At 37.0% G+C, this 24857-nt stretch overlaps 7 protein-coding genes across 7 annotated transcripts; 3 read left to right on the forward strand and 4 right to left on the reverse strand.

The window, feature by feature from the left end:
* Nucleotides 1-7403: 7403 nt before the first annotated feature.
* LOC6642633 (F-box/LRR-repeat protein 20) lies at nt 7404-9342 on the reverse strand. Its single transcript, XM_002064974.4, has 3 exons — nt 8714-9342; nt 7947-8650; nt 7404-7473 (listed from the first exon to the last, which is right to left on the reverse strand). The coding sequence occupies exons 1-3, from the start codon at nt 9240-9242 to the stop codon at nt 7417-7419; spliced, it is 1290 nt and encodes a 429-aa protein (XP_002065010.1). The 5' UTR covers nt 9243-9342; the 3' UTR covers nt 7404-7416.
* An 800-nt stretch (nt 9343-10142) lies between these two features.
* On the forward strand, nt 10143-20216 carry LOC6642634. The gene is made up of 7 exons (XM_002064975.3): nt 10143-10880; nt 16680-16966; nt 17029-17847; nt 17908-18071; nt 18132-19315; nt 19372-19649; nt 19718-20216. The coding sequence occupies exons 1-7, from the start codon at nt 10178-10180 to the stop codon at nt 20141-20143; spliced, it is 3861 nt and encodes a 1286-aa protein (XP_002065011.1). The 5' UTR covers nt 10143-10177; the 3' UTR covers nt 20144-20216.
* Nucleotides 11083-11975, forward strand: LOC26528889 (cytochrome c oxidase assembly protein COX11, mitochondrial). Its single transcript, XM_015178412.3, has one exon. The coding sequence runs from the start codon at nt 11183-11185 to the stop codon at nt 11903-11905; it is 723 nt and encodes a 240-aa protein (XP_015033898.1). The 5' UTR covers nt 11083-11182; the 3' UTR covers nt 11906-11975.
* LOC26529805 (glycosyltransferase 25 family member) lies at nt 12276-14749 on the forward strand. Its single transcript, XM_015178479.3, has 2 exons — nt 12276-12637; nt 12701-14749. Exons 1-2 carry the CDS (start codon nt 12435-12437, stop codon nt 14358-14360), a joined length of 1863 nt encoding a protein of 620 aa, XP_015033965.1. The 5' UTR covers nt 12276-12434; the 3' UTR covers nt 14361-14749.
* Nucleotides 14757-16349, reverse strand: LOC6642635 (ubiquinone biosynthesis monooxygenase COQ6, mitochondrial). The gene has a single exon (XM_002064976.4). The coding sequence runs from the start codon at nt 16253-16255 to the stop codon at nt 14855-14857; it is 1401 nt and encodes a 466-aa protein (XP_002065012.1). The 5' UTR covers nt 16256-16349; the 3' UTR covers nt 14757-14854.
* On the reverse strand, nt 20200-21146 carry LOC6642636. The gene is made up of 2 exons (XM_002064977.3): nt 20885-21146; nt 20200-20817 (listed from the first exon to the last, which is right to left on the reverse strand). Exons 1-2 carry the CDS (start codon nt 21045-21047, stop codon nt 20228-20230), a joined length of 753 nt encoding a protein of 250 aa, XP_002065013.1. The 5' UTR covers nt 21048-21146; the 3' UTR covers nt 20200-20227.
* A 1283-nt stretch (nt 21147-22429) lies between these two features.
* LOC6642637 (glycoprotein endo-alpha-1,2-mannosidase) lies at nt 22430-24627 on the reverse strand. Its single transcript, XM_002064978.4, has 3 exons — nt 23573-24627; nt 23288-23516; nt 22430-23227 (listed from the first exon to the last, which is right to left on the reverse strand). The coding sequence occupies exons 1-3, from the start codon at nt 24550-24552 to the stop codon at nt 22970-22972; spliced, it is 1467 nt and encodes a 488-aa protein (XP_002065014.1). The 5' UTR covers nt 24553-24627; the 3' UTR covers nt 22430-22969.
* Nucleotides 24628-24857: the final 230 nt, after the last annotated feature.

Here is a 24857-nt window from a genome sequence, read left to right on the forward strand (position 1 = left end):
AAGAGCAGCAAAGCCTAACGGTCTCTACTGTCATCTCGCTCACATCTGACGTCACATCTAGGCCGGGACATTTTTTTTATCCTTTCTGGTCTATTTTCGTTGAGAGCTGCCCACATGATGTCACCGACAAAGAGTTTTTCCGCCTGTGTGTGCATTCCATTGCAGCGGAAATAAAAATAGCCAAAGGATAACGACACGTGCAGGCATTTTTCCTCAACTTTTTTTTGTCCTTCGTGTGTTGCAAAAATAGGTTGAAATTAAGCCATAACATAAATTGACCAAAAACGGGGGCAAAAAATGAAAGCGAAACCCACAGGTGTGGGAAGTGTGAACTTAAGCCTAAATAAATAGATTTTTATAAATAAGCTCAACGAAAATCGTTAATCTGCAAAGTGAATGGAATTATAGATTTCTATAAAATTTTATTTTTAATTTTCTCATGAATATAAACTATAAATGTGCAGCACACTAATAACCATTTGAGCCATTATTAATAAGCCAATGATTATCGTGTTCCCTTAGTATGCTTTGGGTGGTTAAACAAATGTTCCCAAAAGAGACATTAAGCTTAATTAGTTTGAAATATTTTAGTATATGCCATTAAAATCAATAAAACAGCTAAGCTTTTGTATGTATTAAGGGTATGATATTTAATTACATAAGCACTTGCATTCATTCTTTTTGAATAGAAAATGAAATGCCATACTGATGAAGTCAGCTTGGACTATAGTTCGATAAATGTGTAATCAGGTGATTTTTGACCAGCTGCCAAACTTATCAAGTAGTTCAAAACACGTTACTCTAAGCTCTTTTTTTTAGCTCTCAGTGTGGTGACTCTACATATGTGTAAATAATGATGAAAGGGATGAAATTAGAAGAAGTTGATGCTGGCTAATAAAGATGCTCCAATTAAAGGCAAAAAGTTTGTTTTTGGATTGGACCAATTTCACTAATTTTACTAGTTGATTAATGGCTTCTTTGTTTAATTTTCTTGGCATACTTTTGGGGAAGTTTAAGTACGTATGTATAAAAACGCTTTGAATTAAATGATTCTGCACAAATTCTGGAAATAATCAATGTATATAAAAATATTAACAAGATCTGAGATTTAAATTAGGTATAAACACCATACAATTTATGCCGATAATTTTAGTTTATAAGAAATAGTTCGGTTTAATAATAAACTAGGATTATAGTTATCAAAATTTACATGTTGTTACATGACAAATATTTTAAACTCTCTAAATTAAAATCAAAATAATGGATGGACACAAAAATGTATTTAATCTAAGTTCATTTTTATCGTCTTAACAATTAACTAATAATGTCTATGTTAATCAGGAACTAATGAAAGGTACTTTTTAACCTTTTAAATAATCCTTCTGTAGACAATATCCTTAAAATATACAATTTCATCAAAGAAACATGTGTAAAACACAAATTAACGAGTCGAAGGCCCTTGCAGCTAGTGTTCTTTTATAAATCATTAGGTTTAGTAATTATTACTAGATTTAATTTGTTAAATAAATAAATAAATAAAGATTTTGTTCTAAAACATCATTTCTTTATGGTCTTAGCTTTTCTATTAAAAGACTTATTATTTATAATTTTTATAACTTTTAATCCAAGTAAAGCAGTTTTTGGTTTGTTTAAGGAAAATTGGAAGAGTAAGATGAAAGAAAAGAGCGGAAATATGTATTTGTATATCACTTTTACAAGATCATAATACTAAAACATAATTTCTTAAACCCTTTAAATCTTATTTATTAAAACATTTGTAGATTTTTAATATATGTACAAAATGGATTTTTAAGATTGATTGTTTTACTTCTAGTCATTTAATTACTAGTAACTCTACATAATTTTTTAAATATCTAACATTATTGTCTTAACTATTGCGGATCTGTTATGGATAATTAATCGGTTGCATTTTCTCTTTTGAATATTTCAATGTCACTGAGATAGTTGCTTCATTTAAACACTTGATTTATGTCCAGATGGAAAATATGCTTTAAAGGTTGCTAACTAAATGTATTAGATAACTTCAGCCCCAGGCAATGGAAACCTGATCCAATGTGGCATCTATTCTATCTATCTATGTATAAGTAGATACAACAAAAGCTTTGAGAAAATTGCAATAAATTAAATGGCTCCACTCACAATCTGTCATTGATAAAGAGCAGACGATGTTTTAACTGAGGACCAATTGCAGGTTTTTTTAAAAGATGGAAGAAGATGCCGACAACTAAATATAAAGCCATCAACACTTGTACAAATTTAATGGAATTTAATTTGATACGATTCTTAAAGCTTAAGCTAAAAGAGTTTTTAAAGTTTTTGAATGACAGCAAAGATACTTCAATCAGCAGAAGAAATTTTTAAATTGTTTAAACAAAAGTATGTTACATACATTTTGTTATTAGTTAAATCAAATCTGTAAAAAATTAGTACTAACAGTTTTTAGTTTTGTTTATACTTAGCAGACTTTGCTCTAGAATTATAAGGGTTTTTTAAGGCTTAAGCCAGTTGAGAATTACAGTGAAATAGAGCGAAAAATAAAACGATCATCTACATAAGAATGCCAGGTTATGCAAGGTTTTTTACTCATCAAAAAGATCAAAATCTGAAAAATATTATTAAATACTAAAGCTAATCTATAAATTTTGTTTATGTTGCAAAATTCACAAAAATTTTTAAGTTTTCTGCAATATTTTGTTAATAAATCTGTGAAAAGGATTTTAAATTATAAAACTTAGCTGAACCTTAATGCTTTGATCTTTAGGTATCTCTTAACGCTTTCAATTTTTAACAATCTAAAACTATTTTTATAAACATATGTATAAATAAACAATAGTTTAAGATTGGCAAACTCTTTGAACTCTTCCTCCCACACTTTATTATAGTTTTTAATAGATTTCTTTATGACCTAAAATCGATTTGATTTTTATACTTTACTGCTGCAGTTTCCAAGTTTATTAGTAGTAACACTACACGGTAATAAATTTTTAGAAACTTTTTATAGTTAAACACAATATTAATCCATTATTTTGATCAATTGTGAAGAGGTATATTTTTTCTATATTTTTCAAAGAGTTTTTATTTTTTTGGCTTTGAATGATAAGATCGTAAATTATCATTTACACAACATCAATATTAAAGGTTTTTGGTGTTTTTTTTTTTTTTTTTTTTGAACGGTGTATGATAAGTAAGCTGCTGTTTTTTTCCAGTTACCGCATTGCATGATTAGTGTTGGCCAAGTCAAGTCGCATCTTTTGGCTTTGGACATTTTCTCACCCGCGGCGCTTCAGACCGGACAACTCCAGCTGGCGACCTCGACCTGTCCCGTGTGCTATGTTCTCCACATTTTATATGAATATATGTATGTATCTACATACATAGGTAAGAAGCTGTAGACGATCCGTTCATTGGTTGGTTAGTTGGTTGGTTAGTTGCTAGTTGCAGTATTATTTATTGACATTCAATGTGGCATAACTAAAACTAAGCTTCAGCACATTTACGTCTCTATATTCTAAATTGCATAGATTTGTATCAATTGATAGCCAGAGTGTACAATAATTTCCAGAAGAGCTTGGTCAACAAATCGAAAGGCAAAACATGCAACTACAATTGTCGGTAGTCTGCCAGCGGGTTTTTTTTCGTTCTTCTATATACCTACATATATACATTTTTATGGTTTTTGTTTTCGTTTTTCTTCTTTTTGTCAAATTGAAGGTAGCTTTTGAGTCTATAGCCACATGGATCCGTAAAGCCTTGACAAGCCTGCGCACGTCTTCGAATGGCGAATTGGCAGGCATGAAAAAAACAGATACTGGAGCTGGACCTGAACGAACCAAGAATTGTGCAGACTGAATTCGTGTGGCTGGTTGATTGTTTTTTCTGAGTTTGCAGGGAAACTGCCGAATTAATTAAATGACTTAAATAAGATGTACTAACAATTTGTGCTAATGTGCCAATCATTTTTACTTGACTATCGTATGCCCCCAAAAGTTCAGGTATAGAACAAGTAGGAGTGTAGTGTAAATTAACTTTGCATCATCATTATCATCATCATTATCATCATGATCATCGTCATCAGCAACGGTCGAAACGTGCAGCAAACACAACTAAAATTGTAATTTAATATAAAATAATTTCGTTAGCTCTTTGATTTTTCTTGCATATGGCGTGCCGCAAAACAATTTGCAACAAAATAACTTATAACTCTGTGATTTAAGTTTTTTATGCAACAAAATATTTATGGTAAAAGCACTTGAGTATTCAAAATAAATATGAAACACCTGAATTTTTGAAAACTTTTTGGAATATTTGAAAACAAAATTGCCAGATATTAATAGAAAACATTTAATATCGATAGACATTAGGCATCGAACTAGAGCATTTGTTTGATTCCCATTCTGTAGTTGAAACACTAGAATCTGCATTATTTTAGGCTGAGAAATCATCACAAGACATCTTTCCACAGTTCAATTGGTTTCTTCTGAGAAAGTTTCTTCTTTTCAATGACCAACTTGATATAGTATTAGGTAAATGTAAGAAGATTTTACTTTGTGAGTGATATATTTTTTCTTTCTTTCATTTAGGGGTGTTGCTTAACATTTTGTTCTCAAAGACATGAAGCAAATTTGATGGTATAGATTACAGTAACCTAAAGAATACAATTATAATAAGGTTTCGTCTTGTTAGCAAGGTTTTGTAGGGAATAGCGCTAACACGAAGGCTAAAACAGGTCTTAAGCGAGAACTCACAATTTAATCTTGGTTTAAAAAACAAGTTAAGACTTCTGATGAAGTAGCTGAATATATGCAAATAAACAAATTGAGTGCCAGCGTATGCCTATCCAGACTGCAGCTGTTCCGGTGATGATTTTAATGGCACATACAAATCTCTGTAGGTATCCGATACTAATATATGTATCAATTTACAATAAATAATTTATTTTTGAATATAATTCAGCTTAAGATACACGGAATATACGCGTTTTTTTAACGAAAATATATGTTTAAACTTATTACGTATACGCACAACGTAACATTTAGACTGCAAATTATTTAGGGTAACTTTAATGTTAATAATGATGGAAGTTGAAAGTTATACTTTAGTTAAATAAACTCTACCAACACAAAAAAAAAAAGTTTAAAGAAATAATTAAATATTAAGCGATTTAAGATCTTCTATTATTCCAAACGACTCAATACATAAACATTTGAATCTTTAATTCCAAACTATTATTCATCAGTAATTTTAAATTAATTTTAGGAGATTTTTTACATTGTCTGAGTTTTGACACTATCCATATAAAAAAATCCTACAGACATTACATAGATAAGAAAGGGGTTAATTAAGGAATATCAGCAAAGCCCAAACACACTGACGGAAAATAAGCATTCATTAAGAAAAAATCTAATAATATATGGACTTAAGCCATTGTTCTAGATACAACCTAGACTTTTAGTCAACTTCCAAATCTATATTCTTTTAAAACCCTAACACAAAGAAAGGTTTTACCCCTCATCACTCTTTACTATGTTGCCATATCGTATCCATTGTCTACCTAGTCGTAGTTCATATATTGATCTTAAAACGACTTTTCCAGAAACATCATTATACATATCGTTATGGTTTGCATCGACATATCTAAAAATATTTTAGGATAATTTGAAGTGTTTGCTTCTGTGTTCTGGGATTAAGCGGGTTTAATGTCGATTATGTTAAGATTTTAGATATGAGATTTCTAATATTGCTTCGATATTTTGACAAATTTGTGCATAAAAATCAATATAGTTTCATATTATTACAACTCCTTTAACCTCAGTAGAAATATATACGCTTTTTTAAACGGTCTGTTGAAGGTAAATTTTAGAAACATTAGAGTTCAGTTTTTGTAAACATTTTAAAGTTAGCAATTACAAATATATTTATTGACCATTTGGTATCTGTTTAAAAATTTTAGAAAGATGATTTTAAGAATCTAAAAAATATGTTATTTCAAAATCATAATTTTTAGCATATGCTTTATGTACATACATAAGTAAATCATAAAGTTATCCATTCCGTTTTTATGATTGCCTTTTACTTGACAGTAAAATGTTTTATAGACGCCTCCAAAAAGTATTCTCTCAAGCATCTGAACAAAAGCAAACATATTTCAAAAGTTCACTTGGCAAAAGGTGTGCTAAGCGATAGCAAAAGCCATTTCCCATAATCATCACATAGACCCAGCCCCCCGAAACCCCCCTCAACACGAATTTCTATAGCATCAGCTCGAGCAATTTTAAGGCTTGTCTCTCTCTTATGAAATAAAGAGGAAAAAAAGATATTTTTGTTAAATAATTCACAGGCGTGATTGGACACGCTTTGAGTACATACAAATTGAGGCTTAATTTAAGCTTCTCATGCAACTCAATTGTATATATTTAAGCAAACATATATATAGGATACATATCCATCTATTGAAACTCTAAATTGAAGATGCACAAGACGCTATTCGATTAACAAATGTCAAACATTATCGTTTAAACCAGTTAAAGTACACTAATTAGTCAAGAAACAAAGTCAAACACTCAACAGAGTGCACAGAGGCACAAACGGACCAAACGACAGACAGATGGACAGACATTTGAACATGTCAAGGCACTTTATGCCGTGTACTACAACCAAGTCAAAGCTATAACCATTTAAGGAGCAACACGAGGTCAGACAATCTGGAAGCGGACAACAATCGCCGAGACTGGCTAAGAGAGTGTGATGATAAGTGCCAAAGAGGGGAGCCGAGTGGGGAAGACCGATGACTAACCAATCGACTGTTTGCAGGTGAGTTGATCTCACCAACTGGTCTCGGTCTTCTCTCTCTATCTCTCTCTGTCTCTCCTGGGTCTATAACTTGCTGGGCTTCCTGCTGCTTTAACACAGACATCATTTCAATTGGCGCACAAAGTTCAAGTAACAATTGAATGCGAAAATTTATTACAAATCGATCGATCGATCTCGATCGACCATAGTGAATCGAAACTCTACCCCCACACCAACCCCCAACATATCGAATATCAAATTGTTTTTTTTTTTTGTAGCTATTTTGTTTTGTATTTTTTTATTGTATTATAAATAAATGCCCAAGTGCATCCAAGGTGCGCAAGCTCTAGCAATTATCCGCTGGCTAATGGAGCATTGTGTGCGTGATCATAAATATTGACCACAGACACTATATAGAGAGCACTTCCTTGTGAGTCAATTTTTATTTATTTGTATTTATTTTTTGTGTACTTGGCTGCTCCCCCAGATTTGTATTGGTAGAATGACTAAGACCAGGTGATGGGGAATGATGGTCATTTGATTGTGATTTTAATAGATTCCAAAACAAAATTCAAATAAACAAAAAAGGCAACTCAAATTGTCCATTCATTTATTTGTAAAGTTGAGTTTCACATGATTCAAGTATGCCAAATAGTCTGGATGCTACAAAAGAAAAAGGAATTAAATAAATAAATATTTAGTTAATTAACTACAGGAAACAAAATTCAACAACTTTTATTATCCATTAACTAAAAACCAAGCAATCCTAATATTCATTATTTAACTAGCGTAATTCATTTTTCGAAAATTGTCTATAAAATAGGGAAACTTTAGTTAAAAAACTTTCCAGAATTGTTTTTCATTTACTATTAAAATCGAATTGGAAGCGAGGGCTCGCCCAAATACAAAAACGGCCCCTTTATGTATGCAATACACAGTTGAGGATGAAAACAAAAGACTTTGGGATTGTCCTCTGCAAACATAAAATGGTTCTAGGCTAAAAAAATATTTAAGGACTCGAATTTCGCCGTTTTTTAGATCCCTCGATTAAAACTAAATTTAAATTGCAATGATGTTTGACTTTTTAGCACTGGTAACTGAAATTGAAATATTTTCTCAATGATTGAGGTACTTACTGTTAACATAGTTTCCTTAATCTTGGTGCCTTTAGAATTCACCACCAAGTGCCTATACGAAGATGACTTGGCACAACAGGCTATAGCATTGATCACAAACTCATTTGTTATCAATTCACAATCTGTTAGATCGATTACCTTAAGTTGTTCACACTTTCGCAATAATCTCATGAGGCCCAAATCTGTGACTTGTCCACACCAGGAAAGTGCAAAAGTTTCCAACAAATGAAGGTCATTGAAAAACTTAAAGTGATCGTCTTCTAGAACATCATTATTAGTCCAACGTAATTCCTTCAGAGAGCTAAATTGTCCAATATACCGAACGTGCTCGTTGGTAATAAGAAATTGTCCAGATAAATGCAAAGTGGTTAGTTTGTTGCCTTTCTGTTCGGCCAGTTGGGCCAGAAAACCAAGATTCAACTCATTGGATGTCATCCAGGTCTTTAGAGTACAACGTTTGAGCTCCGGCAATTGGGCAATGACTTCGAAATTCATGTCACAACCAGAGAAAGAGAGCTCCTCCAGTTCAATGCAGCATTCAGTGATTTTGTCGAATAACGATTGATTCATAACTTCAAAACAGCAATCATCTAAATCTAAGACTTTTAGAGATTTTAGGGGTATGCCAAATTCGCCAGAATTCCATAGTAGGCAATCACGTAGCACCAGAGTCTGAAGTTTAGGAAAGCCGCAAAGATGTTTGCCTAAAATTAAAAAAAAATAAACTTACAAGGCTATAAGAGATATCAGATATCAGTGGTACATACCAGTATAACAGCCATTGATGAGCTCAAAGTATTCCAAGTCCTGATTGGCTTCTAAATCAAATGTTAAAACATCATCGGCGTCCATGCAATCGATGGATACTTTCTTCAATTTTGTCGATTTTGCCATTATGATGCGATAATGAAACTCATCGGTCACATTGGTATAGTAAATCTCCTCGAGATTTTTGCAATACTCCACTATGAACTCTACTACCAACGATTCCTTTTCAAAAGAGGCAGAATTCACATAAAGTACCTGAATAAATGGTCCGGCCATAGTGAAGAAATTAATCATTTCTGGCAATGTCATTAGTTCCACATCCTCAGTATCTAGGTTAATCTTTTGGTTACGTGCCCATCTCTCGAAGATGTGACGAAATTTGGGGTCAGCACAGGCAAGATGCACCTTATCACATAGTCGAGGTAAAAAGACGAATATGCAGCGTATAATGTCCTCGGGCAGAGTTTGTAGACTACGGACCAGGACATTTTCACCGGTCTCCGGCAATTGCCTTAGCTTTCCAGCCATGCTACATACATACGCCCTGCGGTTCTGCTTATTCGTCACTTGCTTTGCACTTGAATTTTTTTTGATCTACATAGAGCTACATTATTGTCTAGGGAACTATGATCAACATATTTTAATATTTTATGTTATGTACTTCCTACAGTGACAGCTAAAAGTATGCGGCTGACAGGTGTTGGCAATTTTCATCATTCTAAAGTTTGAGGAATCAGAAACAAGTTTTTTTTTTGTTTGACAACAATTAATTGCATAATTGATTGAATAAATGCATAAATCAAATGGCGGTTGCAAACAATAACATATCAATGCATTTATTCAATGCACATGAAGAAATGTTCAAATGTACATATCTCTAGCAATGAACTATGAGAATTTTTGTAAATTACATTTTCTGAATTTTTTGGTTAGAATTTCATCTTTAATTTAAAGCTTTACCCGCTTTTTCTCAGTGTGATCTCAACGCAGTTAGTTATTTATTAATTTATCCGGATGTATTAGGAATTTTTGAGTTTTATTCCCTCCGAAAGTGCAAAGGCAGACCAATTTGTATTGTTGAAATGTATATCTAAGATTTCCCGCATACCACAAATATTAACCGATGCCATATGGTTTATCTTTCGAAAATAAAAGGCAACAAATTTCCCCAGACCAGGTATTTCCTAAAGGACTCAGTGAGAAAAATATGGGAACGATCTTAAAGAATAAATGATTCAATCAAAGCATTACTTCTCGAAATTAACGCCTATTCACTGACCTACGCCACAAAAAAACGGTGGATAAGTTTCACTTTTTAAACGTTTGTAACGGAATGTTTTCAAATTATGCGCACCGATAAAAGATAACAAATGGACATTTGCTCCGAAAAGCGATAACAAATCTTTGCTCTATCGATAAATTATCGACTGTGGTTTCACCTGCAAAAAAAATGTAAACAAACAATGTCCGAGGAGTTAAGTCGCATTTTTCAAGATTTAAGAGTTAATTATGCCGCAAATGTGCAATGGATTGATGTGGAGGAATATTTGTACGGCGAAGAAGCTAGCGATGAGGTGTGGCATGAACGCGCTATTAAATTCTGGTCGCTTCCCATGTGCAGGGCAAACATTTCAAAACAGGAGAATGAGTTGTCGCAACTTCGCGAGTTGTCAGTGATTATTCGCAGGATACGTGAAGCCAATCAGCCCACCTACAATAGTACCCATGACAATTGGGCAAACCTCATTAACGTCTCGCCGGCTGATGCCTATCTAGCATATATTTACACCCTAGTCAGCCTAGCCAATCCTCCGGAACACATCCTAAAAGCAGCACCCAGTGGCCTTAATAGAAACCTTAACCTGCAGCTGGCAATTAACGCAGTTAGCACTTACTTTCTTACGCTTACTATTCCGGGGGCGAAGAGCTTCGGTATCTTCGATCAGGACATTATTGAGCAAGTGTTGAAAGTGTTTAAGCTGCTGGAACTGAATGGATACCGAAACGAACGAACAATTTGGATGTATTTTTTGACCGTATGTGATGATCTGAAATTGGTATTCCGCTATGTACATTTTAAGGAGCATCTACAGCCTCGTGACAAGATCATTCGATGTCTGATGGAGATTTTATACAACAACTTCAAGCTGGGCTATCCCAATCCCTGTAAGTGATAACATTTTTACATGTACTATTTTTACTTAAGGGTCATACAAATATTTTTTAATTTGAAGTTAGCTTGGGTCATTCAAAATTGTAAAAAAAAATTAGTTGCAATTAGGAGCAAAGTTTGTACAGTTATAAATTTAGCGCCAAATGTGTCAGTGCTTAATAACGCGAAATCACCGCAGCCGATTGTCAGTGTTGACTAAGACAAATAGCCGCAGCTGTTTAACAGAGCTGAAAAAAAACTTTATATGTGATTCTTAATAATAAAACCAAAATAATATCCTGGAAACATAATACCCATGCTGCGCCGGCTACTTTCCGCCACAGGGCGATGGCAGTGTCAGCAATTGTTGGGAAGCAATAGATCACAGTCTTCGCCCCTCCGTATCCGTTGGAAGTCCACAGACCCGGCAGAAGAAGCCCGGAAGCTGCGCTCCAGATCAACGTTGTACTACATTACGGCTGGTGGAGTGCTCATCGTGGGACTTAGCTATGCAGCCGTCCCACTATACAGCATTTTCTGTCAAGCCTACAGCTATGGCGGCACCACCCTGCAAGGCCATGATGCCGAGAAGGTGGAGCATATGGTAAAGATTAAGGATCGTGTGCTGAAGATACGCTTTAACGCCGACATTGGATCCTCTATGCGTTGGAACTTCAAACCTCAGCAATACGAGATCAAAGTGGCGCCAGGAGAAACTGCATTGGCCTTCTATACTGCCCGCAATCCAACAGATAAGCCCGTCATTGGTATCAGTACTTACAATGTGATACCTTTCGAGGCTGGAGCTTATTTCAATAAAATCCAATGCTTCTGCTTCGAGGAGCAACAGCTAAATCCCCACGAGGAGGTGGATATGCCAGTTTTCTTCTATATTGATCCGGAAATAGTGCAAGATCCAGCGTTGGAGCACTGTGATACAATCACACTGTCCTACACCTTCTTTGAAGCAAAAGAAGGTTTGCAACTAAACTTCCCCAGCTACGCTAAGCCGCATACACAAAAAGTTGTTCAAAGTTGATTATTAATTGTTACCTAAACATTTTATATAATTTAAAAGAAATAAATTCGTTTAAATCACTATAGATAAAGACGAAAGATTGTACAAGAAAATGAATTAATGACGTCGATAATGCAGTTATCCAGAAGGCTGTCCCTTTGCTAATAACTGTTACTTACGACAAAAATTTATTAAATCGTTTTTTTTTTAAGAATATCAAAGACTAACGTCAATATAAAAGTAAAATAGATACAAAGAAAAGTTTATTAAAATTCAACGGCTTGCGTCACCTTAGGATTAGGAACCATGAATTAAAACGATAACATAGCCTGCAACAGCTGTTACAGTTTGAAAACAATTATGTTAATGGTATCGCATGAGTTTGACAGCCATTGCTTAGCATCATATGGAGGAATTATAAATAGATTAAAAAAGAGAGGAATCAAAAGGCATTCTCCAGCAGTTTATTAGACGCCGCCACCGCCGCTTCCGTCAGATAGTGCGTGTATGACCTACTTGAACTCCGGCAAGAGTTAGGAATGACGTGGCAATGGAAAAACAAGTGATTTTGTGCCTGATTTTAATAAACGCCGCAATTGCATTCGGCTTGTCCCTGCAGGAGGAGCAGCAGGAGGAATACCTGCTGCCCACAGTGCTGGTCACACTCCTAGTTCGGAATAAGGCGCATGTTTTACCCATGTTCCTCAGTTATTTGGCCCAACTTGACTATCCCAAAGATCGTATAGCCATTTGGTATGTAATTGCAATGTGCTCCATTTGAAATCTAATAAAATCTAATTTGCCCAATTGATGCAGGGTGCGTTGTGATCACAGCAGTGACAATAGCATTGAAATCCTACAGGAATGGCTGGAACATACTGCTGATTTTTATCACAGTGTCAACTATGCCCTTGATAATGATGAAACCAAAGGACAAAGCCATCATAACGAAACCTCCCCGTACGATTGGCCGGTGTCACGTTTCAAGCATGTGATTGCACTGAAAGAGGAAGCTTTTGAGTATGCTCGTGATATTTGGGCTGATTTTGTATTTTTCCTGGATTCCGATGTCATGTTGACAGAGAAGCAAACTTTAAAATCTCTGATTGGACTGCGTCTGCCAATAGTGGCACCCATGCTGCTGTCCGAGGGTTTGTACTCCAATTTTTGGTGTGGCATGACCGAGGATTATTACTATCAGCGTACGGACGAATACAAGGAAATCTATCAAGTTAAAAAACTGGGCGTCTTTCAAGTCCCCATGATACACACAGCCGTGATGGTGGACATGAATTACAAAAGGACACGAAATCTGACTTTTGATAGAGTACGCTTGCAGGAAATGCAGAAAAATCGTGGCCAGAGTCCCATCTATGAAGGACCTGCAGATGATATTATTGTGTTTGCTATTTCAGCGAATAGTTCTGGCATTCCATTGCATGTGAGCAACGAGCTGGCCTTTGGTTATGTCCTACAGCCATTGGAACCGAGTGATACGCTCGAACAAGATTTACTCCAGATAATTAATATTCGAGCCAATATGGTTAATGATTTGGGCGCTGTTCCACCGCTTTTGGATTATTTCCAAGAATCGGTTCAGCTGCCAGAGAAAAGTAAATTAACTCTGGATCACATATACATGATCAATCTTGATAGACGTCCCGAACGTCGTCAGAAAATGGAAAATCTCTTCGACGAGCTGGGACTGAATGTGGAGCATTTTTCGGCTGTGGATGGCAAACAGTTGAACTCGGAACGACTCCAGGAGATGGGAATACAATTTCTCTCCGGGTATGAGGATCCCTATCATCATCGTGCCATGACCATGGGAGAGATTGGCTGTTTTCTCAGTCACTACAACATTTGGAAACAGATGTTGGAGCTAAATCAGAAGGAGGTTCTGATTCTGGAAGATGATATACGCTTCGAACCCTATTTCACAGGCAATGCCTTACGTGTCATCAATCAGGCCAGAAATGCAGTGGAATACGATCTAATATACTTTGGACGAAAGCGTTTGAAGGAGGAGACCGAACCTTGGGTGGAAGGAGCAGATAGCCTCGTGCATGTTGGCTACTCATATTGGACTCTGGGCTATGTCATATCTTTGGAAGGTGCACGCAAGCTGTTGGCCGCCAATCCATTGAAAAAACTGATACCAGTTGATGAGTTTTTACCCCTGATGTTTGATCGTCATCCAAATAAGACTTGGAGCTCGGCGTTTGAAGAGCGTAATCTTATTGCCTTAAGTGCTGCTCCACTCTTACTTTATCCAATTCACTATACTGGCGAAACGGGTTATATATCCGATACTGAGGACTCGCAGCAAATTAATGTGGAGTCTGCTACCACAACGTGTGACAGCGAGCCACGTCTGAAGAGCGATCGCGAACACATTTTCATTAGCCAAGACGATAACCACGTGTTGGATCAATTGTCCTCTATGGTAATTGCCAAGAGCCACCAAGAGCTCTAAATGAATTAACTCCAATATACATAATGCCAAATCGATTTAGACTTAAACTAAGTTAAATTCTAATCCATCAACATGCCAAATGTGCCTTATCAAAGTTAGGCTTAGTTTAAACTTTTTCTACGCCAAAACCACCAAATCCAAAAATGCAACGAATGATCAAACTAGTTAATAAGATCCTCTTGAATCTCTCCCCATTTTAACTTTTATCTGACATTTATCATTATGGATAACAAATTCCTTAAAATTCTACAAATTTCCTCAACTTTTACTGACAATTCCAGTAACATTCTAAGACTATAATTCCAATAAATTGAATTAAATAAAATACAAATTTATATACCTTAATTAAACAGGCCACTAATCTCTGAATCTGTGGTTGTTAAAACAAATTTCAAGTTTTTCTTGTGATTATAAATTTATTATAAAACAGTCAACTTTAAACCTTAAAATCCCCAATAGCTATGATGATGTATATATTAGATATATCATTTCGGTTAACCCATAGCTCCCCGCATAAACATATTCTTAATGGGCGGTAAATTCTGGGTCAATTGCAGACCGAGACTTCGCAGCAATACCACAGGGCTAAACTCAGTTGAGTAGAGCGTATGAAGACCATGGACTCCAATCATAATTGGCACATTCTTGGTCAGGCATTGTCGTTCGTATTTTAGAAGATGTTGCTTGTCACCAAGCTTAAAACCAGCATAGGCAGCAGTGGCCAGAGTATCCACAAGATAACGTACATCACTAAATCCCAAATTGACACCTTGGCCAGCCAACGGATGGACACGATGAGCTGCATCACCCACTAAAGCGGCACCACTGGTTACATATGAAGAGGCATGCAAAAATCCCAATGGAAAAGTGGCCCGAGAACCAGTCTGGACGCCAGTCACACGTGGAGGATACTGCAATTGATTCTGAGCAGAAGTGTGACCAAAGAAGGCATTTAGAGCCTGCAAAGCCTTGTCGGCCAATTCCACACGTGGATACTGTCTGCAAAAAGCTTCGTTGAGGGCATCCACAAACTCAGCTGGCGGCAGAGCTTGCAGTTGTTTTGCATGTGAAACCGATGTACTCCATACCAATGAACTCTGTTTCGGACTCAATGGTAACAGAGCCACTGGACCGTTGGGTAGAAAACGTTGGAAGGCTACTGAGTTATCGCCACCATCGTCGCTTAAGTCCAATGTAGCCACTAAGCCCATACGCTCATAGTTAAGCGAAAAGACATCCACACCCATTTCCTTCCGCACTATGGAATTGGCTCCGTCCGCACCAATGAGCAGGTCGCAAGTGAAGGAGCGTCCATCTTGTAATTTAAGCTCGGAAGTATTTGTATTGGCCTGGGCATCTTTGGGTAGCCGCACACTCTCAATCCTGGCCTTATTCAGTACCTGGACATTGGTGGCTTCTTTCAAGCGTGTGTAAACCGCATCCAGAATCAAGTCGTTTTCTATAATGCAAGCCACATCACTGGCAAAGTTATTGTCTTGGAAATGGATGAGGGCATCACTATGTGACTCCCACACTTGCATCTGTTTAACGGATTTAAAACGTGCCGCCTCAATCAGTGGCCAAACCTCAATGGACTTGAATAGCTCAATGGAGTTTTTGTTGATAGCCGACACACGATTTTGGTAAGGACCACTCGCATTGAAGCCCTTGAATTCTGGAGCTCCCTCTAGCAGCAAGACTCTCTTGGTGGCAAAAGTGGCATTCTTGGCCAGAGCAGCGGCTAATGTTGTGCCCACCAAACCACCGCCTCCGATGATAATGTCAAAATGTTCCGAACGATCTGTTGCTGTGCCGGAGGACAGCAAGCGGGTGCTAATCCTGCAGAGTTTAGGCGTTGCCGCCAGCACTCCATTCCTGCGCAATAGAACGAACATTATCCCGTTAGCTTATGAAACGCTAGGATTATAATTTGTTGTATTTTTATTTCAACTGCTTTGCAAAATGTTACACTTGATTTTCAGATGCTATCGATAACAAAGGTACAATGAGTCAAATAAGTATTGATACACTCACAGAGTTAAACGCAATACCAAATGTAAATTTGTTTTTGTGTTTTTTTTTTAGTTCTTAAGGTTGAGCTTATGAAAGAACGTTGAAATTTATATTATTTGCGTTTCAGATGTATAATAAAACAAGAAATTTAGAGAATAATGTTTTAAATTTGTTATTGTTATTTGTCCACATTTGTACATTACCAATACTTTTTTGACTACTGTAGATATATCGATAAATTCCTAACGACGAGGAGTTATCGACATGGCGCACTATTTATAAAATTTTCCATTTTGAATTTTACAGGCGCTGCCACTTTGCACACCAAATGCTATGAGCTGTTTGAGGAAATAGCCACGGAACACAATGGCGACGTTTACGAGACATTACAATTGATATTGCGGCAATCTTTTCCTATGCACATCTATGCAGATAGCCCACCGATTGTGGGTGGTAGTCGGCGAGGTGGTGCCATGAAGAGTGGTGAACATATATCCGATTGCTATATCAATCTAATTGGAAAATATCCGGACATAATGACGCGTATCTTGCATTTCTACATTGAATGTGTTGTCACGAATCCTATAAAAGCGGTAAGTAGGTTAGCTCCAAGAACCAACAAACTAATTAATCTATTAATTTGCATTTTTCATAGTGGAAGAGCACGGATGAAAAGGTAGCCATTGGATATGCAGCCAAATACGATGGAGCGCTTTTTGCCAAGTGCAATAAATCATGTACGGACTTTATTATAGAGGCTATTAAGGCAGATGATGCTGTTGGAATACAAACCAGAGCCCTCGATCTTGCCGAGCGTATATTGCAACATCAAACTGAAGTCCAGTGGAGCATTTTTCGCTATGAAGTATCCAAAGTGCCACGAGAGGTGGGACTTATAAGGGAAGTGATGCGATCCCTTAACGATCGAACGTTTACGGTGCGACGCAAGGCATGTCAAATGTTGATTATGGCCCTCAAACAGGGCTCGCCCATGACCAATAAAATATTGGATGAGAGTATACGATTTGTTCAATTCGAGGACGATGACGTTGAGACACTTAACGAACCAGGTGCCCATCAGAATGAACTGCGTTTCGAGAAGCCAGGGATTGTACAATATGCATTCAGTTTCGAAGGTCATGAAGCTCTTGAGACAGAAGTCAAGAATTTACCTCAAATTATCTATCAGCGTTTTCTAAACTCCGATAATGGCTTGGCACGTGCAGGTGGTATTGCCTTGCTGGAACGCCTTATCCTAATTAATCCCTTGATCATTTATAATACGAATTTTGTGCGGGAAACTTCGTTACTGGCTGTGGATAGATTGGCTTCAGTAAGGAAATCAGCTCTCGAAATGATTGAAACTCTATTGCAGACTTATTCCAATTGTTTTGCTCTAATTTGTGTATATTGTCGCATATGGGCATGTCTGCTCAGCGATGAAGATGTCGCTCTGCAGAAGCAAGCCCTGCAGGTGAGTTTAAAAGAGTCACGAATCTTAAAAGAATTGTCTCTTATTTCGTATATTTTGCAGAGTTTTAATCAAGTTGTTTTGAAGAATATACAACCTATGGAGTATTCTAATGAGCCGAGACATTTTATGCCTTGGCGAATTGTTGGCACATTGTTAATGACCCAACCGCGGGCATATCTTCAAGAACGTTTTGCCATGCTACTGGATAAAGAACCAATAGTCACGTAAGCTCACTTGTAGGCATTTTAACTGAATTCCATTTTAGATTCCAATTTAATTTACAGACCCAAACTGATTGATGTAATCATCTCTCATTTATCCACTTCAACGGCAACAGAAGCTTGGGCTCTATTGCTGTTTTTGTCCAGTCGGATAACCAACAAATTGGATGCTTTAATCAGTATTTTTAATGGCTTATCCTCGTACAGCATGAAGACTAATCAATTGTTAGCATTACAATTGATTATCTGCTGTCTGGCCAACTTTTCCAAGCCAGCACTGAATCAACTATTTGAGCGACTTTTGACGGCATTGCGTTCGGGAAGCATTTGGTTGGGTCTCATATCGAGTGCAATAAATCTTCTGAATCAAATTCATTACTTATCGCTCAGCCAAGCCCCATCAATGGGCTCCGATGTTGCTAATTGGCAATTAGAGTTACTTGAAGATCTAAGAGATGAGATTGTGTCTTGTGCGGGCAATTTTCAAGAGGAATACACACGTCTACAGTGCCTCTTGGGTGCCTATACGGAAATTATTGTAATGCTGCCACAGGATGTGGATGAACGCGTTGTCGGCATTGTATTCAAGTATCTGCAGGAATGCACCAAATTGAATGAATCTCAGTTCGACACCGACAACGAACGCATGACAAACTGGATGATTGTCATTGCGGGTCGCCTGTGCCTGCGTGACAATCATCTGGCCAATAGCTTGGCTCGCATATTTAAAGTCATTTTGACGAAAAATGATAGACCACAGATTATAAATACGACACTAATTGCCCTCAATGATCTCGGCCAGAAGCATCCATCGATTTTGGAAAACAATTTTCAATGCATTCTTGGCAAACTTAATTCAAACTTTGCCATGACTCGTGTCAGGACATTTCGTTGTGTAAAGGATGTAATTCTTTCGGGCAACATTAAGCTAAAGGGTCCCATTTTGACATCTCTGCTGGCAAGTTTAGTGGATGAAAGTCCCGAAGTGGCTCGAGAGGCGGATGCATTTTTCATACGCTATAAGCGTTTGTATGATAAACTTTTGTTTGAACATTGCCTCAAGGAGTGCCCGTTCGACTTGAATGATCAGTCCATGTTGAGGGGAGTGCAATCGGACTCGAAATATCAATCACCACTCAAGGGTGAGGATATGACTAGAAATCGAAGACTATTATATAATCATATCATATCAACCATTGAAGACAACAAACTGCTTATGTACTTTGGACAACTTAAATTATTGGCAGGTGAGTTTGGCAGTTTAAACTTACATCACCCAAAAAATAATCTCATGATCTTTTAGAGAAAACCAAGGATAAGGCATTTGTCACGTCTCCTGGCTCTTTGGCTGTTGTTCAGGATATGCTTTTCATAATGCGTCGAATTTGCTTCCACACAAAAGGCAAGAAAGCAACCAGCTCACGTGGCGATGGCGAGAATAGTGATGAGGGCGAGGAGGAATCTGCCCCACCGCCACCACCCACACCGTCGCCATCAGCAGCGGCGGCATCAACACCAGAGAATGTAACCTCTAAAGGCCGGGGTCGTGGTTCTCGTCAACGCGACGCTTTGGAGGAGCCTGTAAGCTTAATGAAAAAAAGATTAATCTAAGAATTTTATTAAAAGAACTTTTTGTTTCTCCACTACAGTTGAAGCAACTGGAACGCTGTTTACGTTATGTAGAAGAAACATATCGAAATCTTCTGCCCGTCATGAATCCACAATTACAACATTCATTTGACAATCTATGCCGGGCCATGGCTATGCGTTTCCCCACCTACATTGAGTTTGCTCAACCATTGGAGTTTTGGCAAAAGTTTCGCGGCGGCTCCAAGACACCGAAAAGAAAGCCACGAAAAGGCCATCAACGTAACGAAGATGATGAGGATCTTGATCCAGATGTAGAAAATGAGGCCACGGAGCAGTCACAATTGGCCGAAGGCTTTAGTGATAGCGATAACGAACTACCGCTGGAACGTCACAAAGCAGCTCCCGCAAAAACAAGATTGGGCCAACGTAAAACCAGCTGCGATATGCTAGTTACGGAACTTATTTTCCAACCACCCGACTGGTAGAATTATAAGATCACGAATTCCATAAATTTGTGTATAAAAAGAATACTAAATGAGTATTTCGTTATGGACTCTATATTTTTAGTTTTATTCCAAACAACGGTCGGCCAAAATCGTATTGATGGCTCGCGTTAACTCATGGAACACCAGATGACCAATATGCACCTCATTGAGACCCATTTGCTCGCCTTCTATGGCCTGTACGTACATGAGGTCAAATAGAGCAGCATTGATCGGTCGAAAAAAGATTTTTGACCCAGCTGGTTCCTTTATCTTCGGTTCCTTCGGTTCTTTTTTAACAGTCACTGGCTCTCCAGTGGTAGTAGCCTTAGCTTCTCCAGGCGAAGCATTGGCTTTAAGAGTACCACCCGAGGAATTTTCTTCAATGACACCAACCTTGGGTTCTTGCTGGGCTTTAATTAATGATTGTTCGATTGCTTTGCTTGGCACCAAAGCAGTTGCGGAAGTATATTTCCGTGGTAATGGTGCTGGTTGTGACACCACCCTTGTGATAACAGATTTGCCACTCACTTTCACGGGCTGGCTTGTGGCTGCCTTAGCGACCTTGGCAGCAGCAGCTGCAGCCTTTGCAGTCAAAGCGGCGCCTCGATCGCGTTTTGCAGCCGTGGCTTTTGGTGGTGGAGCTACATTCTTACGCTCCTGTGTGTTGCGGCAACCTTATGAACAAAAGCCAAAGGTTAATTCAATGGGTTGTCCCTTCCTATGTGAGATTAATCTACATACCAATACAGCGACAATGTTTGGAGCAAACCGCCATGGACTGGTAGCAATCGCAATAGTTTTTGATGCATTGCGAACGCTTGCAAGAGCAACCTTTGATGGTCGGTTGCTGGGCTTGTCCCCTGGCTGAACGTTTTCCGGTACCACTTGGAGCAGGTTTTTCCATGATTTTTGCAATGATTTTGACTTGGATTAGTCTCTTACTGTGACAGGTTAACGATGACAAGTTGTTACATTACAGTGACATGTGTCACTTTAAGGAAATTCTTTATAAAAAAAATTTTGGGATTAGGGGATTTATGATTCAATGTTATATTTAAAAAAAACCGTCGGAATTATAATTTTTTTTTTTTTTTTTAGATTTTCTTCTATTAGGATGATTAATTTTTACGTATTTTAATTCCTTCTAAACGTAATTTTTAAACTATTTCTTGGAAATTCTTGGGTCTGGTCAGATCCGTTTTTTCCTAACATTTGAATGGAATGTTTTTCCGAGTTTTCAGGTGTAGATTTTTAATTTTTTACCTCATAAACATAAAATTACCTACAGGAGCAAATAACAAAAAAAATAAAAGGTGAAGATTATATTTTATAATTTTAGCTAAGAATATGAAGAAATACCTTATGGAAAAAGCTGACGAGTGAAAGAGAAGGACCTTGTTATTGCCGTGCTTAAATACAATTTCATGTTTTCAACAATGCAATTTTTATACAATTGCATATTATTCAAAGCGAATCTAAAATTATTTTTCCAAATAAAATCTTTTTTTGCACAACCGAAAATGTTAATCAAATTATAAAGAAACAAAATTTACTTCTTTATATTCCTGCAAAAATATGCCAAATTATTAAAAAGATTAACACAAATGTTTTTAAAAAAAAAAGTTTTGAGCGAAAAAATATAGGTTAAGCTTAATCATTTTTTTTTTTTTTGACTTTAATTATTTGCTCTTGATTATTATACACTTTTTTGACTTTTATCAAACCTTTAATATTGGCGTTTTCAGGTTCTTTTTTGATTTCTTTTTGAATTCAAAAATACCTTTATGGATTATTTTTATTAAAAATTTTAAAAATGACTAAAAAAACCAAAATAAAATTTAGTATAAAAAAATCAACAAAAATAAAAATCTGCAAAAATAATTTTTTAAATTTCGGTATAATCCCTTCTTTTTAGTTATTCTATAAGAAAATTATTTTTAACTACAAAAAACAAATCTTTATTCCTTGGCTATAAGTCCTAAAAGTTAAGCAATTCCTCTAAATTTATTTAAACACAAAAGCTTGTCAATGTAACGTCAATAGAAATTCCGCACAATATTCAAGCCAACGCGGAAAATGTTGATGAGTTTCCGCTTCCGTTGAAACGTGAAGGCAACAAAAATTACCTGTAAATTACCGGAAGTGTGATATCATGATTGTTAGGCATAAAAAGAAAACGAAATTTCAATTTTTTTTTTTGTTGGTGTGTTTGCACTAAAGCTATTAAAGCTTAGATAAAGTAATTATATTATTTATATATATATATATATTATTTTTTTCTCTTTTAATTGTAATAAAGTTAAAATTTGTTAAGTACCATTCGTTTAACAAGTGTTATTATGCATAACATACATTCCATATTGTTTCTATATAATGTCATGGCATTATTTTTTAATGATATTTTGTTGCTGCTGCTTCTTCTATTTATCCAATTAATAAAAAGCTAATAAAGTTTCAAAAATTGCTCTCTACTGAGATCGGCCCGCTAGCTATGCTACATATTGATTTGATTAATTTGAGTTAACAGTTACTTAAAGATATATATTGCTTGCAGTTTATATATATATGTATATAGTTTTTTTTTGGCAGATCTACTACAATATATGTTGTATATAATTAGAATTAATAGGCGTATATGTATATACTTCTATATGAATGTAGTATGTAAAAAGACTTTTCGTAGTAACAGTAAGAAAGTAATTTTTTGATGGCCTGCAATCTATTGCTTATATAAAGTAAATACACTTTGAACTAGTATGTATCATATGGAAAGTGTTTTGGATTCGATTTCTTTTCTTTGTTTTTTGTTTTTTGCCCTGGATATGCCTAGCAAATTGTCTGATTGAGCAGCTCATAACAATTTTGGGCAGTCGCTGCTGCCTCTTGTCGCGTTTTCAAAAAATTACCCACCCAGTGGGCCGTTAGATCCAAATATTTGGTTTTCGATCCAGGATTATAATCAAGAAAACCAGCACGTGGTATTACCTCTTCAATTTGGCTGCCATCGGGCCAATTATTGTAGCTGGCAATGTTAATGAATCCCAAATGATTTAGTATGGCTGTGCGCCAAGCCACACCATAGTACTAAAAAAAACACGAAAATAATCAATTAATTTCCTGAAGAAGCTAACAACCTTTACTTACCCTTCCATTACTGCGATGCCTTTGTATGTCGCCGTGTCGCGGGAACTTATTACGTTCCGCAAAACCTGGTCCAACAGTTGGAACAAATAGCATTTTGTAGGACAAGGCATAGGATTTAAGATATGACCAATTTTTCCAGGTGCTGGCAAATACAGCTCCATTGCTAGGTAATTTGGAATAAAAGCCATCAAAGCACAGACGACGCATCACATCCAAATGGCTTTTAAGTCTAAAAACGAAATGTTGTTATCGTAGATTCGATTTCAATGGATATTCTTTCCACACCTGATGTGACCTATAAAAAAGGCATCCAATATCCGACGAAGACCATCACCATCATCCAACTGAGACGCCGTCTGACGGCAGAGTAGACGTCCAAGGCTATCACTGAGCTTGTAGGCATTACTCACATACAACACGGGCATTAGAGCTCGTCGGGATTGACTGTATACCCGATAAAATCCTGGCAACTCGGCATATGTGGATATATCCTGCAACTGTTGACGCACAAACTCCACACTCTGATTGCCAGCGACGCTTAGTTCAAAGGTCACACTGAGATTATGCTGAGGTGCCAATTCAATAATTTGATTGAGCAGTGCCGTGTCCGCTGGTTTAGCAGAGCTACCCGGAAAACTTAGAATCAACACACCAATGCCACAGCTGCGAATGTTCTCAAAGTGCTGGGAAAGCAGTGACGAGCTAGGCTTATAAAGACCCAATGCTGGATAAAAAGCTGTGTTGAGAATCTTTACAGGTTTCGGAGTTGTTAGCGGCACATCCTTGGGATGTTCGGGTGGCGGTGCTGATGGTTTCTTTGATTTATACCAAACTTGATTTGCTGTATAGAATATATGTACAGCTGTCGTTACCACATCCAATGTTGTGCGACTCTGCTCAACCTCATTGTCACGCTGCTGTTGTTGTTGCTGCTGCTGTCGCATGTGGTCAAGTCGACTCTGGATAATGCGTGCTTTAATCTGTTGTTCATTATATTTCTCCGGCACAATGATGCCATGTTCACGTTTCGATTGCAACAAAGCCACAGCTGAAGGTTGCCTCTCCTGGTGTGGCTGCTGCTGCTGCTGAGTATCGCCATCTCTATATGCCCGTGCTATAAAACGCTCATCCAGCAGCAATTCAATTGCAGCACTGTGTCCCGTCGAGCCCAACACAATGATGGTGACCACAAGGAGTACCACAATGGCCAATAGAAGAAATATTTTCACCTTACGTCGCGTTTTTACATATTTCTTAAGCAGCATTTTGGTTTTACAAGCATTCTCTTTCACATCGTTCGGAAGTTTGACTTTGTTTTCTCCCCCAACCACCTCGTTACAAACTGCTCTCCTTCTTTGCTTTGTTTTTTACATCCTTGTTGGCCATCCCTGCCGCTGCCGGAAGCTCTTGGCCATTGCGCATGCCTGTAACGGACATACAAACTATCACAAATTCTGTTACCCAAATCACTTTTAGCCATGAAGAGGTAGGAAATACTTTATGACTGTTAGAAATTACATCAAGGTTTCTTGATTTTTTACTGGAAAGTTAAAGAAAACGATATTCTTTT

This window comes from Drosophila willistoni (genome assembly GCF_018902025.1).
Source record: "Drosophila willistoni isolate 14030-0811.24 chromosome 2R unlocalized genomic scaffold, UCI_dwil_1.1 Seg167, whole genome shotgun sequence".
Classification (NCBI taxonomy): domain Eukaryota; kingdom Metazoa; phylum Arthropoda; class Insecta; order Diptera; family Drosophilidae; genus Drosophila; species Drosophila willistoni.

Coding starts and splice junctions, on each gene's coding strand:
- LOC6642633 (XM_002064974.4), bottom strand. CDS start 9,242: ATGGCTGGAAAGCTAAGGCAATTGCCGGAGACCGGTGAAAATGTCCTG. Junction 8,651..8,713: donor CATCAATGGCTGTTATACTG/GTATGTACCACT, acceptor TTTTAATTTTAG/GCAAACATCTTTGCGGCTTT. Junction 7,474..7,946: donor TTAAGGAAACTATGTTAACA/GTAAGTACCTCA, acceptor TTTCTTTTGTAG/CATCCAGACTATTTGGCATA.
- LOC6642634 (XM_002064975.3), top strand. CDS start 10,178: ATGTCCGAGGAGTTAAGTCGCATTTTTCAAGATTTAAGAGTTAATTAT. Junction 17,848..17,907: donor TGCAGAAGCAAGCCCTGCAG/GTGAGTTTAAAA, acceptor TATATTTTGCAG/AGTTTTAATCAAGTTGTTTT. Junction 19,650..19,717: donor GCGACGCTTTGGAGGAGCCT/GTAAGCTTAATG, acceptor TCTCCACTACAG/TTGAAGCAACTGGAACGCTG.
- LOC26528889 (XM_015178412.3), top strand. CDS start 11,183: ATGCTGCGCCGGCTACTTTCCGCCACAGGGCGATGGCAGTGTCAGCAA.
- LOC26529805 (XM_015178479.3), top strand. CDS start 12,435: ATGGAAAAACAAGTGATTTTGTGCCTGATTTTAATAAACGCCGCAATT. Junction 12,638..12,700: donor AAAGATCGTATAGCCATTTG/GTATGTAATTGC, acceptor CAATTGATGCAG/GGTGCGTTGTGATCACAGCA.
- LOC6642635 (XM_002064976.4), bottom strand. CDS start 16,255: ATGTTCGTTCTATTGCGCAGGAATGGAGTGCTGGCGGCAACGCCTAAA.
- LOC6642636 (XM_002064977.3), bottom strand. CDS start 21,047: ATGGAAAAACCTGCTCCAAGTGGTACCGGAAAACGTTCAGCCAGGGGA. Junction 20,818..20,884: donor CAAACATTGTCGCTGTATTG/GTATGTAGATTA, acceptor TTTGTTCATAAG/GTTGCCGCAACACACAGGAG.
- LOC6642637 (XM_002064978.4), bottom strand. CDS start 24,552: ATGCTGCTTAAGAAATATGTAAAAACGCGACGTAAGGTGAAAATATTT. Junction 23,517..23,572: donor TTTTTTATAGGTCACATCAG/GTGTGGAAAGAA, acceptor TTTCGTTTTTAG/ACTTAAAAGCCATTTGGATG. Junction 23,228..23,287: donor GGCATCGCAGTAATGGAAGG/GTAAGTAAAGGT, acceptor TGTTTTTTTTAG/TACTATGGTGTGGCTTGGCG.